Source organism: Morone saxatilis, unplaced genomic scaffold (genome assembly GCF_004916995.1).
Source record: "Morone saxatilis isolate NCDOM2014 unplaced genomic scaffold, NCSU_SB_2.0 Contig16, whole genome shotgun sequence".
NCBI lineage: Eukaryota > Metazoa > Chordata > Actinopteri > Moronidae > Morone > Morone saxatilis.
Window position 1 is genome coordinate 1067576 of NW_023339718.1, and position 15161 is coordinate 1082736.

The window sequence follows — 15161 nt, forward strand, 5'->3', positions numbered from 1 at the left end:
GTTTTTACTTTTAGTTGTACTTTATTAAAAGGAAGATACCTGGGGCACTGACCAGGTAGCTGGTGAACCATGTACCATAAAGAGTCCTTGCTGCAGCAGCTATGGGTTTGACTGTGGCCCTTTCCTGCGTGTCATCCCCTCTCTCTCTCCCCGCTTTCCTGTCACTCTTCAGCCATAACTATCAATTAAAGGCAATAAAAAAAAAAAAAAGATATATTAAAAAAAATTAACTGGCCTAAACAGTAGCCATGCTCATTAAATATATGGTATTGCTGTGTAAAATTGCACCTCTGGCTCTTTCTCCCTACAGGTTAATGTTTTATTTCATTAAAGTGCAATTTGTATGATGTTAGCAAGATGGTCTTTGTTTCAGGCGACCTCTGCCCCAAAAACCACTACGACATGTTTTGAGTATTGAGTTCAATTTTGGGGCTACACCTTTTAATGTGTGTGTGTGTGTTACAGTTCAACGATGTGCGGCTGCTCATGGGTCATTTAGAGAGTCTTCTCCACTTTAAAGCCCAGCTCTGTCAGAGGGAGAGTGAGGCGCAGGAGCAGGTCGACCAGCAGAGAAAAGCAATTCTGACCCTGGAGGACCAGTATCACTTAATGCGGCTGCACAAGAACAACCAGCTGTCCCAACTTCAGACCGAGCTAGAGAGGACACGCTCTGAAGCTCTAACATGGGTACCAGACATAATCCACATGTCAGAGTCCGACGTCAGAGCTATGAACAGATAAAATGTTGTTTAGAGATTGAACTACCAGCTGTGGCTCAGTAGGTAGAGTGAGTCGTCCATTTACCGCAGGGTTGGTGCGCCCACGGCTACCCACTGCTCCTATGGTATAGGATGCGTCAAATACAGAGGACAAATTTCAATTAAATGTATGTAAAATTACTGAGAATATGATAGCTGAAAGGCCCTGATTCTTCTATTCTATATACATCAGAATCAGAAATACTTTATTGATCTCTGGGGAGAAAGTTGTTTGTTACAGTTGTTAAAGAATAGAAATGATACTTATATTACAATCTAACACAATATATATAAAATATAAATGTGTATATAGGTATATACATATAAGGAAAAAACCCTATCTACCTTATAGTAATTACAAAATATATACAATATACGTATATGCTAATATATAAAAAGTAATGTATGCCACAGTATGTGATTGATAAAATTAAATGAGTAATGACTTTTTAAAGATTGTGGTATTGCAGAATGAGGGAATAATCCAGTGTATTGCACATACAGGAAAGGAAGTGGAACCACATTCAGGAAACAGCGGCAAAGAAAACACTCCTCCTGGGTCAGATTAAGATGGCGACGCTCAACCTCTACGGAATGACAGAAGACGAGGTAGAAGGAGAGGAAGGTGTGGATGTGAACGACACAGACAAACAGCTGGACAAGGTGTGTACCCTGACAGAGCAGAGACAGAGACACACAGCCAGGGCAACAGAAAACAATCTGTTTCCTACTGTCTCCTTCTTAGGTCAAGATGTTCATCCAGGACCACGATGACATACTGAAACAGCATCAAACCCCCTCGCACAGACACAACGATGGACAGAAGAGAAAACAACAGAAAAGAAACAAGGCCGAAAAGAGCATCGCGACCCACTGCAAAAAATATTAAATTTCCATGCTGCTTTAAAACTGAATTCACTGAACTTGTTTTAATGTAAAACTCAACAATCAATAACTGATTAATCATCTTGACAAGGATTCCTAATTGGATCTACTTTGGAATTACTGTATGTTTACTCTGAAGAAGGAGCAGCCTAGGATGTAAAATTAGCAGCAACAGTCCTGTTCCAGAATAATATGATTATGGTTTGAGTTGTTTTTATTTTAATTTTGGGAAAAAATACCTATTTGACTATTGACTATTCAATGTTCTGTAATGAAAAATGCACTGTATTCAAAGTAGAGAAAGGATTTCTAGAGAGTAATAACCTACCAATGTTTCTTGATTTGATCTCAAAATATATGCCATGTCAAACACTGCAGCAAATAAATATTAATTGAAAATGACTTATTTTAATTGTGGAACATATCTATAGATAAAAATATATTAATAAACTTTAAATGGATTAGTAAGTGGTCAGTATGACATTCATTTAGCTCCTCACTGTAATTATCAGGGCTTGATAATACGTTCTGAAATGGTTATGATAGTGGTAATTAGTTAAGTTGATTTGTTTTGATTCATAATGTATATCTAGTAGCAATATGAGATCATTTATAGGGTTGGTGGTTCAATCCCCAGCTCCTCCTGCCCACAGGACTGACAAATGAATGTAATATAATGTCAATAATTGATCATTCAGAACACAAGGTCCTGTACTGCCACCCTGTGGCCACTGAAAGAAAACAGCAACTGGTGTACCCAACGAATCAGTCTCTGTTTTAACTTATTTTGTATGGCCTGTTTTTAAGTTTAAAGTTGAGTAAAGCTATGCTGGAAGTTTCCTGAACCCATTAAACTCCCTGTACTAACACAAATTATAAACAAATGCACCAAAGCTCAGAGTCACAGAGATGTCAATCAATTTGATCTGTACACTCAATGCAGTATTGAGAAGAAGTCTAAGCTGCCAGACATTTTTGATGATGTGCATTTTTTAATAATAAAAATGTTTTCTTATCTGCTGCTGTTTAATCTTTTATGATTAGTATGACATTGTCTGCAGGTATACGATATACAGATACTAAATGATGCTCACAAAAAGTTAGAAAGTACTGCAATCCTTTCCATTTTGTAGTTCACAAAGATAGTGAATACAAACAACAAAAACATAAAATACTAAAAACAAAAACAAACAAGGCATTTATATTTGCTGAACAAATTATTTTTTTATGAAACACCCAAATACATTTATGCTCTACAGGTAAAGTGTCTGTGAAATACCAGAGTAATAAGACTGAACGGTTTATTTGGTCTTCTTGCCTTTGCCTTTTTTGCCCTTCTTGCCTTTGTCCTTGTTCTTTAAGGCCTTGCGAGTACTGAAGCCTCTCCACCAGGCTTGGGCCATGATAGCAGCTTTGGTCTTCAGCTCCAGGTCCCTCATCTCCTCCTTTCTCTTCTCTTCCGCCAGCCGACGCTTCTCCAGGATCTGGTTGCACTCCATCTCGAGGATAGAAAAGGGTTTCTCCAGCTTCCTCACCTCCTCCTCCTCCCTTTCATAGTGCACTTCATTCAACTCCAGTTTGTCCTGAGATGATGGTGGCAGTTATGGTGTTGAGGGGTGAAAGGATGGAGAGAGAGAGAGAGAGATGGTGATGGATAAGAGAGAGGACGATGAAATAAGTTTAATTAATGAAGTGTTGCCAACAAAAAAAGCATCTGAGTGAATGAAGACTGAGATTATTTAGTTACTACTAAATCTGAGATCTCTAAGAACTTTAACTATCATGTTAAACAGCCTGAATATAGTTTCACTAAGCATATTTGTATCCAAAATATACACACTTAATTATCTTTTACAAAAACACTTTGTGGTTTTGTACCTGTTTTTCTTTTATTTCATCATCAAAATGTTGGAGCACGCATTCAATTTCTATCTCCACCGTCTCCATTTTCTGCCAAAGGAAACAAAACAGCAACAGTTTACATGAGTTTTAATGAAAACTAAATATGCTACAACCACTAAAATGTGAAACATCTACTGTGAAATGTACTAAAATTACCTCTTGGAGCACTCTCTCTGTCCGTCTGTTTTCCAGCATCAAACTGTTGAGCTGAATGTTCAGTTGGTCAATTTCGTGCTGTATACTGGCCTGCTTCACCTTTGATGTCTTGATATGTGACTGGCACTGCTTTTCTGCAAGCAGTGACTTATCTGCATCTTGTAGGTTTTTCCCTTGCAGAGAACTCTGCATTTGTTCTATGGCATGATTTAGCACATACATCTGTTACACAAACGGGGAGAAATGAGAGGTGAAACAGCAAATTATACATGTGATAGACTAGATTTTTGTATGTGAAGGTTTCTTTTTCATCTAACTTCTGGTGCCTCACCTCTGTATCTACTTTCTCTATGGATTGAGCAAGTTGTTTTTCCTGTAAAGCTATTTGCTCCAGATGGTAGGCAGGGTCTGAGATCACCTGCTTGGAGATCTTAGCCAGCCGTAGCTCCTCCTCCAGACTGGTCAGCAACTTTTCTTTCATATCACTGTGAAACTGCTGAAGCACTCTAATAAGTACGGACTCACTCTCTCCCTCTTCCATACCTAGCTCTGCCCTCAAACCAAAAATGGCATCAGGATGGCCTCGGACGAGCCTGAGCAGATCCCTGACAGAGTTCTTGATGTCCTTCTCAAGCTGAGCCCTTCCTCTCTTCCTTGCTTCTACCTCTTGTTCTCCATCTGACTCCTGCTTGAGACCTTCTAACGTCTCCAGCCTTTCCACTAATATTTGATGCTCTTGAAGTGCCCTGCTCAACTCCTTGTCCGCGACACAAGACTCGCTGTTTGACCGGAAAGCCGCAGGCAGAGCTGCTGCAATCTCAACTCGACTGATGCAGGTTTCCAGTATGCTTAAGATGCGTTGACCCTCTAAAGAGAGCTGCTTCTTCTGTAGCAGTCCATGGTTCTCCGAGTGGGTCTTTGCATTTGTCTCTGACAGCACTGTTGCCCCCTTTGCAGACATACTGTCACTGGATGGAAGGAAAAAAGCAAATATACCAAAAAATAATGATTTAATCTCAGTACGCTTGCAAATCTGAATATACTTTTGCAGAATCCTGTGCACAAACCACTACTACTACTACTATAACACCCTCATTTGACCTCTTCAGGCCATGTTGCTTCCAGGCACTGGCCTAGATAAAAGCATTTATATGGAACTAAACTACTAGCTGTATAGAAAACAAAGTAGTGATCCAGACTGGGGTTGGTTGGCACAGAGCTATTTTCTGGTTCTTTAAAAGTCACAGAAACAAAAATGTAACTTAAAAATGTTTGCTTTCTTGACCTGCACTCACTAACTTTTTTGTTGAGGGTAAAAAAAAAGTTTTACAGAACTGAAAGTAAAAATTGGTCAGCGGACAAAACGAATTGTGAAACTGGGATGGAAGCTGAGTTGGTTGGCACTATGTTTTCACAACAGTTTTCTTCTTCATGAACTAGTAACTGTTAATATATATTTTTCTTGCAGTATTAAAAACTATTTTAAGATTAAAAACAGTTATTATTATGTTGAATGGTCAATGGCAAAAATAATTTGACATTCCTACTGAATTGCTCAAAAATGTTTGGTTTAAAAAAACTACTTTATTAAATGTTCGTGTTTTCTGCTTTATTTTTTGTAATCACCTAATTTTATAAACCAGTTGTGTACATTAAAACATATTTATTCATAGCCTTTAATTTGCTCCTGGTTATAATATTCTAACATAAATGATACCAGAGAAATATGACTGACAGACAGTGTGCCAACCAACCTCGGTCTCTATACTAGAACTTACTACATTTTACATCTTGCACATTACATTTATCATCCATTACAGTATTAACATCTTTAATTTGACACCATCAGTCTGAAAATTCAAGTTCTTTAACAGAAAATTGGTGAAAAATACGCTTATTATTTTTGTTTGTTTTATTAAGGAGCATCACAGCTCTAATGTTAGTTTGCATTGGTTTCGATGAAGCCACACACTAATATAATTAAGCTACTTATAGTTACCTGTCGACTCCTATGTTGAAAATATTGTTGACTTTTTTTGTTGATTTTGTCCTGTTGCTAGGATACCACTGATGCGTGTGGCAGTATCAAAGCACTGACGCACACTGCGGATAGCGCGTGATGCACAACATATATAGTTATATCAGCAGTGTAGTCTGTATAATTATATAAATTAATCGATTCATAAATATACGAGTGCGGTTACGTGTTTTTTTTATTTTTTATTTTTTTGGTCTCAGCATTTCAGCATTGTTTTAGAGCCCTTGACTTTTATTTTGAAAATCTGGCCTGGGTCAGCCTGCCGTGAATTGTTTCAGTGTCGCAAATGTTTGTTGATCTCGCCCGTAACCCCGCAGCGTCAAATAGAAAGTGTCGGCTGGCGCTGCTTGCGGAAAAATCCATCTAGATAAAACAATTGTTGCACTTTGTTGTTGTCCGGTTTACCGCAAACAGATCGCAGACACAACAGGGAAGCTTCGTGCGCGGCGACGATGCCGTGATGGACACCGACGGACTGTCTCAGCCTGTTAGCCTGACTGACAGTGAACCAGTTGATTCGGTGACAGATGCCATCTGTGACAGGACAAAGACCAAACCTGCAAGCAAAAGGCCTCGCTCGCCTCACACAAGTTAAAAAAACAACAACAACAACAACCTAGTTCCAGTGTTGCATTCTCCTCAAATCCTCAAAATAAAAGCATTCGGGTTTGTGCCACCTGAGATGTGCAGTCGTCTTGCGCTTTGCAGAACGAACCATGCGCTTATTTAGCTGAGTTTTGGAAAGCTTACGTTATCTGTAGATTTTTTTAAACGGTAGCCTTTGTTATCTGCTAACATGGAGTCAGACGACGATGTGCCTCTCATCTTAACCTGGGACGAAGCGAACAGCGGTCTGCTCAGCGAGGACGCCGAGAGAGGAGACGAAAGTAAGTTTTTCATCCCCCCTCATCATCCCAGACACAGTGGAGTCATGTTACTGTGTGTGTATGGCTAGACCCTGCATGCTGTGGCTCTGGTATTAGACAGTGGTGCAGTGGGTGTACTGATTAATGCCCTAAATATAACACCCTGTTTAATAAACAGTGACATTTTAAAAGCCTACTCTTGCATATTAAGCTCACCCAAATGTTGACCTGAAGTCACTTAACTTACGCAGCTTGGCTTCAGGGAGTAAAGGTCATTATAAACTTCACATTAACCACAGAAGAGGTGCAGATTTTGCAGTCAATACTGAAGAGACAGCTACATCATTCTGCAAATTCAGCTTGGAAATCATGATACCCTGCACTACACCACTGGTATTAGATGTGCAATTGAAGTGTACACTCAGTTTATTTGGTCACACTAATGCAGTCCAGTGTTAACATAGCTGCAGTTCATTCCTACCATCATAAAGGTTATAATGTTTAAGTGTTTTAGGTGTTTATTCAACTTTATGGTCATTTTAGAGGCTGCAGCCTTTGGTGCTGCTGCATTGTATTCTTTTATGTCTCTATTTTTTTGTTTACCTTTACTGATATAAATGGTGTGGACAAAATACCACATTAAACATGCAAACCTCTATAAAACAGTTGCATCAAATAAACTGAGTGGCTGGTTTCCTCTGTTTGAGGGATTCAGTGAACAGAAAAACAGAAGTAATCGTTCATGAAGCGGTACGGTATGTTTTCACTATCAGTGAATTCGTGCCTGAGTGGTGATCGTTCTGCATTTCTAGTATCGTATAGTGTTGTTTATAAAAGAATATTTAAGTATATTTTGTGGCTCGTCTACTTACCAGATGTGCACTTGAGCAGTTTGAAGCCGTTTAATGTTGACAGTCAGCTGCACACATGCTGCACGTCCAGGCCCCACTGCTTTAACGGAGAAAAGAGACTGTCCACCAGGCTCTGTGATCACGTGTGTGTGTGTGCGTGCAGTATGTATGTGTATCCATGCATCCACTCAACATAGTAATCCTGCTGCCTTTGTGTTCCTCACATATAAGCTACAAAATGACCCATCTGAGAACCTGCTGCCTCAGCAGACCATGCACCCCCCTCAGCCCCTCCCTGGTGCTCATGGGGCAGCATGTGTGTGTTGTGTGTGTGTGTGTATGTGTGTGAATGTCTGCAGCCTGTGTGTAAGTGCGTCTCTGTGTGTGAGCTTACTGGATCATTTTCTCTGGCTCTGGAGGTGAACAGGAAGAGGAGAGGGATTTTTTTTCTCAGGATATCTGGGAGTGCTGGACAAGGAGGACTTGTCAAACTGTTCTTTCCGATTGCTGTTGGAGCTTTCCGGAAAGAGAGGGAGTTTGAACCTGGACACTGAGAAAAGGAGGCTGCATTATATCACCTCAGTGACAAATCAAATGCTTGGATAGAAGTGTGAAGTTCAGTTTTATTGCTGGTGGTTAGGACCCTTCAGATCACCACTAAACCGTTTTTTTTATTTGTCCTGAGAGAAACAGTCATGACTGCTGAGCCTGTTTGTGTTTCTGTGAGGCTGACCCCACCGTGTTTTTGACTGGGAGCTCCAAACATGTTATTGTTCTCAAACAAATGAGGGGCTGGAATAGCACACGGCGGACACGGAGAGTACTCCTGTCAGGATAACAGCCAGACTGCTGCTGGACTGGAATTTGATCTTCACACTTGAGCCCAATCTGCTGCTGTCATGGCGGAGAGGAAATGTCTGTGACTGCGCTTCAGAGACTCATACGGTCTCCACTACGTTTTATTCCAAGGAGTCGTGCCTGAAGCAGAAACATGTGATGTGCTGTGCGTGGGAAGAGAACCCAGCTAGTCTCGAACAGGACTAAAATATGTAACTGCTGAAAGACACGTCGCTTATTCACGAAAAAAACAGATTTTTATTTATGAGAGAGTAAATTAACATTATTAGAAAGTTAATCTGGATTTAATCTTTTTTTTAGTTGTACTTTTGAGTTAATTTTGAAAACAGTGTAGATCTGTGTTCATTCATAAGATACTCGTATAATTCTGTGTCACATCCTACTATGACATGCTGCTTTCTCAGTGTTATTAGATATATAGATGTCTTCCCTGTCTTTTGAAGTTAGTTGCAGTTCCTATGGTAGCGCAGGATTGATTCATCCTGTGGTTTATCTGTCTCGTGTCTGTATCCTGTCTGTGGCAGGAAGGAGGCGTAGTAGACAATGTGACATCAATGCAAACACGGCGCTTTCTCACTGACTGGCAAAACTGGGTTCAAAGTTCAAGCTCTGCAGCGAAAGCAGGAGGGTAGTTTCAGTGTGCATGCGTTTAAGTCACATTTCACTGTCACTGTGACAGAAACTTTTCCCTAAAGAAGCAACCGGTTGTCAAAGAAATACTGAACTTCACAAGCATTGTTAATTGTTTTGAATGGTGTTCGGTCTCCAGTGTCACTTTGATACCCCAGCTTGGCCTGGATATTTCTGGATCTGTGAGGACTCGCATCTGGATCTTGTGACTGTGTTTCTGGAGTTTGCGTCAGGCCTGAGTGGAATGTTTGGCCATCTGTATCCCCCAGATGTGTGTGGATGCTGGAATAAAACCAGTGCACTGTGAATGACTCTCACACACACACACACACACACACACACCCTTGTGCTGTGGACTTCAGGCATCATAATACTTTCACACAGCTGAGGCGTACAGACAATTCCAAACTCATCAATGGAGTGCTTATGCGGGCAGGCAGCTGATTTCCATGAAGAGCAGACCCATAATGAGAATCCAGTAGTGATCTCCTCCTATGCCTCACAGTTAGAACTAAACTGCATTGGTAGGCACATGCCCTTCTATGTACTGTGTGTGTGTGTTTGTGTGTGACCGATATACAGTGATTAAGAAAGATTAATTAATTAAAGTTAGTTTTCCACATAAATATGAGCTGTATCAACACACTGACACTTACGTTTTTTATTCCAGATGGAGGAGGAGGCAATTATGACATAGTGAACAACGCTGTGATCTCAACACCTGGGCCACAAAACAACAGAGCCCAAAATGTTTCCTTACGGCAAAGCTGGGAGATGAACTACCAAGAGGCAGCTATCTACCTGCAGGTATTCACAAGCAGTGGATTGTGTCATTTGTTAGTTACTGAGTATACAGGGCGACTGCAACTCATGGTCTCATGGAGTTCACATGGTTATATAATGGTTTTTATTACACCTACTCACTGTATTACTTGTAGACGGTTAAACCTTGTGCTCTTTCTGTGTGCTATATTTACTTCATGAACAGATGCTGGAAGTAATAAAGTTAAGATAAGATATGTTAAGATACAAGGAAATACAAAAGGAAGTAGGGACACACTGCTTGGCTGATAACCAATTATCAATTCTCTGTTTGGTGTTAGTACAAAAACAGGAAGTCACACAAATACAGGCTTTTTCTTTGTATTTTGTAAATGTTTATGTGTAATGATGGTCAAACAATTGTTTTTACATTCAGAGTTCAACACCAATGCATGCAAATGCAACCCTTAAGGCTCTGACATGATGAATGCATTTCCTTCCTCATAGCATTTGCAAAACCAACCTGTTACATATTGCAAATTGGACATTGTTTATATCCATATTTTTAAGCTTGCAGTCTTCTTCTTCTTCTTCACTGCCTTTGTTGGTACAGCGGAATAGCGTGGAACTGGTCTCAAAGAAGCATTTTTGACAGCCACGTTTGTTCGCAAACAAAAGGGGGACACACTCATAAAAACATTGCTCTACAGCGCTACTAGTGGTCAAAAACTCTACAGGCTACCTTTAAGAAAAGGTACAGCTTTGTACATGTACCATACTTAATCATAAGCACACGGTATTTGCCAGCTTTTTGTGTTTTAATGGTTCTTAACTATCTTAACACTGAATGTTCTGAAGTATGGGTATTTAACCAATATGTCAGATTTAACTTATGTTAATGTAGACCACAGATACTGCTCTATAGCGGTGGGACATTAGTTAAATCAGCTGAAATAAAATGCTCATTGTGTGGTTTGTGTGTGTGTCAATTTCATTTACAGGAGGGAGAGAACAACGATAAGTTCTTCACCCATCCTCGAAATCCAAAGGCACTGGCAGCGTACCTGTTTGCCCACAACCACCTGTTCTACATGATGGAGCTGCTGACAGGCCTGCTGCTGATGATGCTGTCGCTGTGTGAAGCTCCCGCTGTGCCCTCACTGCGCCTGGATGTCTACGTGAGTGAACATCTAGAAACAAAAACATACTCACCAAAACGCAAGCTTATACACGCAGTTTCCTCTAAAAAATACCCTGTGTATATGATACCTCTGCAGGTCCATGCCACTCTGGAGCTGCTGGCTTTGGTCATGGTGGCATTTGAGCTATGCATGAAACTCCGCTGGTTAGGCTTCCACACCTTCATACGACACAAGAGGACCATGGTGAAGGTAGCTCATACATGATGGGCACTTTTTGATGGCATGATCATGTTTATTTTTTTCTTGCCTTGCTTTACAGGGAAGTCAGAAGTCAGGGTCAGTCACTTGCTCTCGAAAGACCCATTTTTGGCCAAAGATAAAAGTCTGGCTGGAGCCACAAAACCTATTTGAGCCTTATAATGCTAGTTTCTGTAATGTTTTTGGGGAGTTTTATTGCCTCTATCTACAACTGTAGAGTGACATGCAGCAAAGGGCACAGGTCAGAGTTAAACCCTGGGCCGCTGCAGCAAGGTACATGAGGCACCAGCTCTACAGGATAAGCTACCAGGGCACCCCAAACTCTTTCTATTCTGTGTGTAATTGCTACACATTTTTACAACTGGAGAATGTAAGAATCCGACAGGTTGCCTAACCCTGGGTTAAGTCCACTGCTCTCTGCAGGCCTCATGTCATAGTGTGGGATTCAGCTTCCGCTGGTGTATATTGTTCACGTTATCTCTTTTCCTTGTACAGACGTGTGTGTTGCTGCTACAGTTCGTGGAGGCCATAGTGGTTCTGATCAGACAGACGTCTCACGTGCGAGTGACCAGAGCTCTCCGACCAATTTTCCTGGTGGACTGTAGATACTGTGGTGCTGTGCGCAGGTACACAATGACTTAAAACAAACACTCACAGATCCACACAGAGAGGTCGAAGTCATGGCCACAAAACACAAAAAAAATACTTTTCATAGTAACACACACACTATTTGTGTACTGGAAGAGACTAGAGAGAATGAGGAAAGACCATACAGAGCAACTACCCTTCCCATGCTCCAAACATGGTTCTTTTTCCAGTAATGCAACGTTGTAAGCTTGCTAGCTCAGTTAGATTTGTGCTCCATTTGACTTGACATTGAGAATTCATTGAGGTGTTTCTCAGTGTCTTCTTTTAGCTACCAACTTTTCAATTCCTACACAGGACTCTATCAGAAATAACTTTTACTGCTCACTTATTATAGCTACTTCAGGAATTTGTTTATGTCTTATGAAAAGTTAATGTCTCTTTATATATGTTTTTTCCCATGATTTTGTCCCACTCCATGAACATACAGACACCACTGATTTAAATGTTAAACGCAGTCAGTACTGACGAGGTGTCTTTCATCCAATCAGAAACTTGCGTCAGATCTTCCAGTCCCTTCCACCTTTTATTGACATCCTCCTACTGCTGCTCTTCTTCATGGTTATATTTGCTATCTTGGGTAAGAAAATGTGTAATTTTAAAGTATATTAAATGCTGTTGCTTCTTTTCTGCCCTCTTTTACTTAAAATGATAAACCAGTTTTATAAATACATCTACTGTCTTCAGAGAAAAACAGGATTTTCTGTTCTATTCTGTGTGCTTGACTCTGCTGTTGTCTCGTCCCAGGTTTCTGCCTCTTCTCTCCAAACACCACTGACCCGGTATGTTTAATCTTTAGTTTGCCTGACATTAGTTTATTTGAGTTATGCAAGTTTGGGGACTTTGGCTGGTTGTTCTCTTTGTTCCAGCTTTGTGTCTGTTGTGGTTTCCTGACTTGAAACCCTCTCCTCTCACCGCAGTACTTCAGCACTCTGGAGAACAGCCTCGTCAGTCTGTTTGTGCTGCTGACCACAGCAAAGTAAGCACAGCAGTACACGTAGTACTGTTGAGTTATCTTTACACACACGACATGCTAACAGTACTTCCTACTTTTAGAGCTCATCATAAATGCATTTGCCTCACCACATGTGTGTTTAGGCTGATTCCACAGTTTGTATCTCTTGACTCTTGTATCTCATGCTTCCCTCTTTCTTGTAGTTTTCCTGATGTGATGATGCCATCCTATTCCAAGAACCGCTGGTCCTGTGTTTTCTTCATTGTTTACCTCTCCATAGAGCTCTACTTCGTCATGAATCTGGTACAAATAGCCTTGTTTTCACCACTTCTAAAATGTCCAGCCTGATCTATCCCACAGACCTGTTAATAAATAGACATGGCTCCCAATTAGCCCTTTCACATGACTGCTCACTAGCGTCACTACACTGTCATTTTCTCTGTCCCCCTCCAGCTCTTGGCGGTGGTGTTTGATACGTTTAATGATGTTGAGAAGATGAAGTTTAAATCCCTTTTGCTGCACAAACGCTCCGCTATTGACCACGCCTTTCAGCTGTTAGTTAGCCGGCAGGTACGACCTCACTGTTCTCTGTAGTCTAACGTACATTTGGTACAAATAATTCATTTTATAAAGCATTCACGATGGCTGCGTTCATCTGTGTTGATGCTGTTTTCCCTCTAGAGGCCGATGGGCGTGTCGCTGAAACAGTTTGACGGTTTGATGCGATTTTACAGACCACGGATGTCTGCAAGAGACCGCTTCCTCACATATAAAGCCCTTAACACCTCAGGGGCTCCAATGCTCAGGTGATTGCCTTACACACACCTTTTCAGTTAAAATCTTCTGCATTTAATTTTACGTTTTCATGTAATTTAACGGGAGTCTGTTCTGCTACAGTTTACAGGACTTTTATAAGTTCTATGAGGTCACTGGCCTTAAATGGAAGGTAAGTAGCCTCGTAATTATACTGTGTAGTTATAATTCACTCTCTTTTGTTGTCTGTTTTTAATGTACATATACTGTATGTTGTTTAGGCACGACGCAGTGGGGAACATTGGTTTGATGACCTTCCACACACAACCTTCCTCATTTTTAAAGGCTAGTTCTTTCTTCTTCTCTAATTTTTTTTGGTATTCGATCAAACAACATAACCTCTGAATTCCTTATTCTCACTGCATTCTTCTCTATTTTAATAGGCATCAATCTGCTCGTGAAGTCAAAGGCCTTCCAATATGTCATGTGTAAGTGTAATCCTATACATTCTCCCAGCTGTCCTCAGAGAAACCGAGGCAAAGTCTCTCATCATAAACCCTTTAACCTTTCCTTGTGTCTGCAGATGTGGTGGTGGCCATCAACGGTGTGTGGATCCTCGTGGAGACGTACACGCTGAGTAGTAAGATCTCTCCTGATATAAACACACAAAAAACGGGTGACCGAAGGAAAGTCTTTTGCACTACAGAGCTTTTCACCTTTCTCTCCTCCTGCAGGTGGATTTTCTTGGTCCAGAATTGTTCCCTGGAGTTACATTGTTTTCCTGACCAGTGAGTAGGCTGCCTGCTGACTCCCACTCACATCAGAAAATCATGACAATATTCATATGTTGTAAAACTGATCATAGAGGGCGCAAATAATTAATTCAAGTTTTTTACATGCACTTATACTAATATTAACTCTGCCTCTGTCCCTCCACTTTTAGTTTATGGTGTAGAGGTGTTATTGAAAATTACAGGTTTGGGGCCGATGGCTTATTTCAGCTCTGGGTGGAATCTGTAAGTAATAACTTGGATACTGGGTTGATTTATTAACATATTAAAAGAGTACTGAATCCAAAACTTCAGACATTAAACTCACAGGTTATGCTGAACAATACAGTTAACATTGGACTGCATAAATCCATAGACCGTGTATGAGTCTCTACATTTGGATTCAGTACTCTTACTAAAACGTTTTTTTGAATTTTAATGTGGCTATTTTGTGAAACAAAATGTATTTGAACATGTACCAAACACTGGGTCTGTTTTTGGTGTTAATCCTTACTGTATTCATCTGTCCAGGTTTGACTTCTCAGTGACAGTGTTTGCCTTCCTGGGCCTGATTGCTCTTGCCTTCGATATGGAGCCGTTTTATTTTATTGTAGTTCTCAGACCATTTCAGCTGCTCCGGTACGCTTTTATTTCTCGCTCCAGGAGTATAGTGTGTATGTACTTAATAGAATTAATCCATATTTTCTTCCTTCCATATGTTTAAATTTGGGTCTTCGGTCTCTCACAGGTTGTTCAAGATAAAGCAGCGGTATCGTAATGTGTTGGACACCATGTTTGAGCTCTTCCCCAGGATGGCGAGTCTGGGCTTAACCTTAATCATCTTCTACTACTCCTTTGCTATTGTGGGGATGGAGTTCTTCGCAGGTGTGGTTTACCCCAACTGCTGCAAGTGAGTCACGCCGTCATGTGTA

General features: G+C 40.7%; 3 protein-coding genes across 4 annotated transcripts in view; 2 read left to right on the forward strand and 1 right to left on the reverse strand.

The window, feature by feature from the left end:
• LOC118325426 (coiled-coil domain-containing protein 42 homolog) overlaps positions 1-1992 on the forward strand; it is a 4182-nt gene extending 2190 nt beyond the window's left edge. The window contains exons 5-7 of the mRNA XM_035658105.1: positions 466-687; positions 1263-1421; positions 1504-1992. Coding sequence (XP_035513998.1) covers positions 466-687; positions 1263-1421; positions 1504-1647 — 525 coding nt within the window. The 3' untranslated portion in view covers positions 1648-1992. The remainder of the gene's footprint in view (positions 1-465; positions 688-1262; positions 1422-1503) is intronic.
• A 715-nt stretch (positions 1993-2707) lies between these two features.
• On the reverse strand, positions 2708-7789 carry iqcd (IQ motif containing D). The gene is made up of 5 exons (XM_035658251.1): positions 7478-7789; positions 4033-4669; positions 3702-3923; positions 3522-3593; positions 2708-3226 (listed from the first exon to the last, which is right to left on the reverse strand). The coding sequence occupies exons 2-5, from the start codon at positions 4660-4662 to the stop codon at positions 2945-2947; spliced, it is 1206 nt and encodes a 401-aa protein (XP_035514144.1). The 5' UTR covers positions 4663-4669; positions 7478-7789; the 3' UTR covers positions 2708-2944.
• tpcn1 (two pore segment channel 1) overlaps positions 6022-15161 on the forward strand; it is an 11666-nt gene continuing 2526 nt past the window's right edge. The window contains exons 1-19 of one of the 2 annotated variants that reach the window (XM_035658249.1): positions 6022-6626; positions 9615-9751; positions 10708-10884; positions 10984-11097; positions 11602-11732; positions 12243-12331; positions 12499-12533; positions 12672-12730; positions 12910-13009; positions 13160-13276; positions 13388-13512; positions 13604-13652; positions 13741-13804; positions 13903-13947; positions 14043-14099; positions 14194-14247; positions 14403-14475; positions 14761-14868; positions 14978-15139. In XM_035658249.1, the coding sequence (XP_035514142.1) occupies positions 6536-6626; positions 9615-9751; positions 10708-10884; positions 10984-11097; positions 11602-11732; positions 12243-12331; positions 12499-12533; positions 12672-12730; positions 12910-13009; positions 13160-13276; positions 13388-13512; positions 13604-13652; positions 13741-13804; positions 13903-13947; positions 14043-14099; positions 14194-14247; positions 14403-14475; positions 14761-14868; positions 14978-15139 (1787 nt within the window). In that variant the 5' untranslated portion in view covers positions 6022-6535. Of the gene's footprint in view, positions 6627-7875; positions 9469-9614; positions 9752-10707; positions 10885-10983; positions 11098-11601; positions 11733-12242; positions 12332-12498; positions 12534-12671; positions 12731-12909; positions 13010-13159; positions 13277-13387; positions 13513-13603; positions 13653-13740; positions 13805-13902; positions 13948-14042; positions 14100-14193; positions 14248-14402; positions 14476-14760; positions 14869-14977; positions 15140-15161 lie in introns of those variants that run through there. The other variant, XM_035658248.1, reaches the window with a different exon arrangement.

What these genes read in the sequence shown, in the direction of transcription:
- iqcd (XM_035658251.1), bottom strand. Translation starts at nt 4,662, where the DNA reads ATGTCTGCAAAGGGGGCAACAGTGCTGTCAGAGACAAATGCAAAGACC. An exon ending in TAGAGAAAGTAGATACAGAG is followed by an intron (nt 3,924 to 4,032) that starts GTGAGGCACCAG and finishes TTTGTGTAACAG; the next exon opens with ATGTATGTGCTAAATCATGC. An exon ending in CAGAGAGAGTGCTCCAAGAG is followed by an intron (nt 3,594 to 3,701) that starts GTAATTTTAGTA and finishes TTCCTTTGGCAG; the next exon opens with AAAATGGAGACGGTGGAGAT.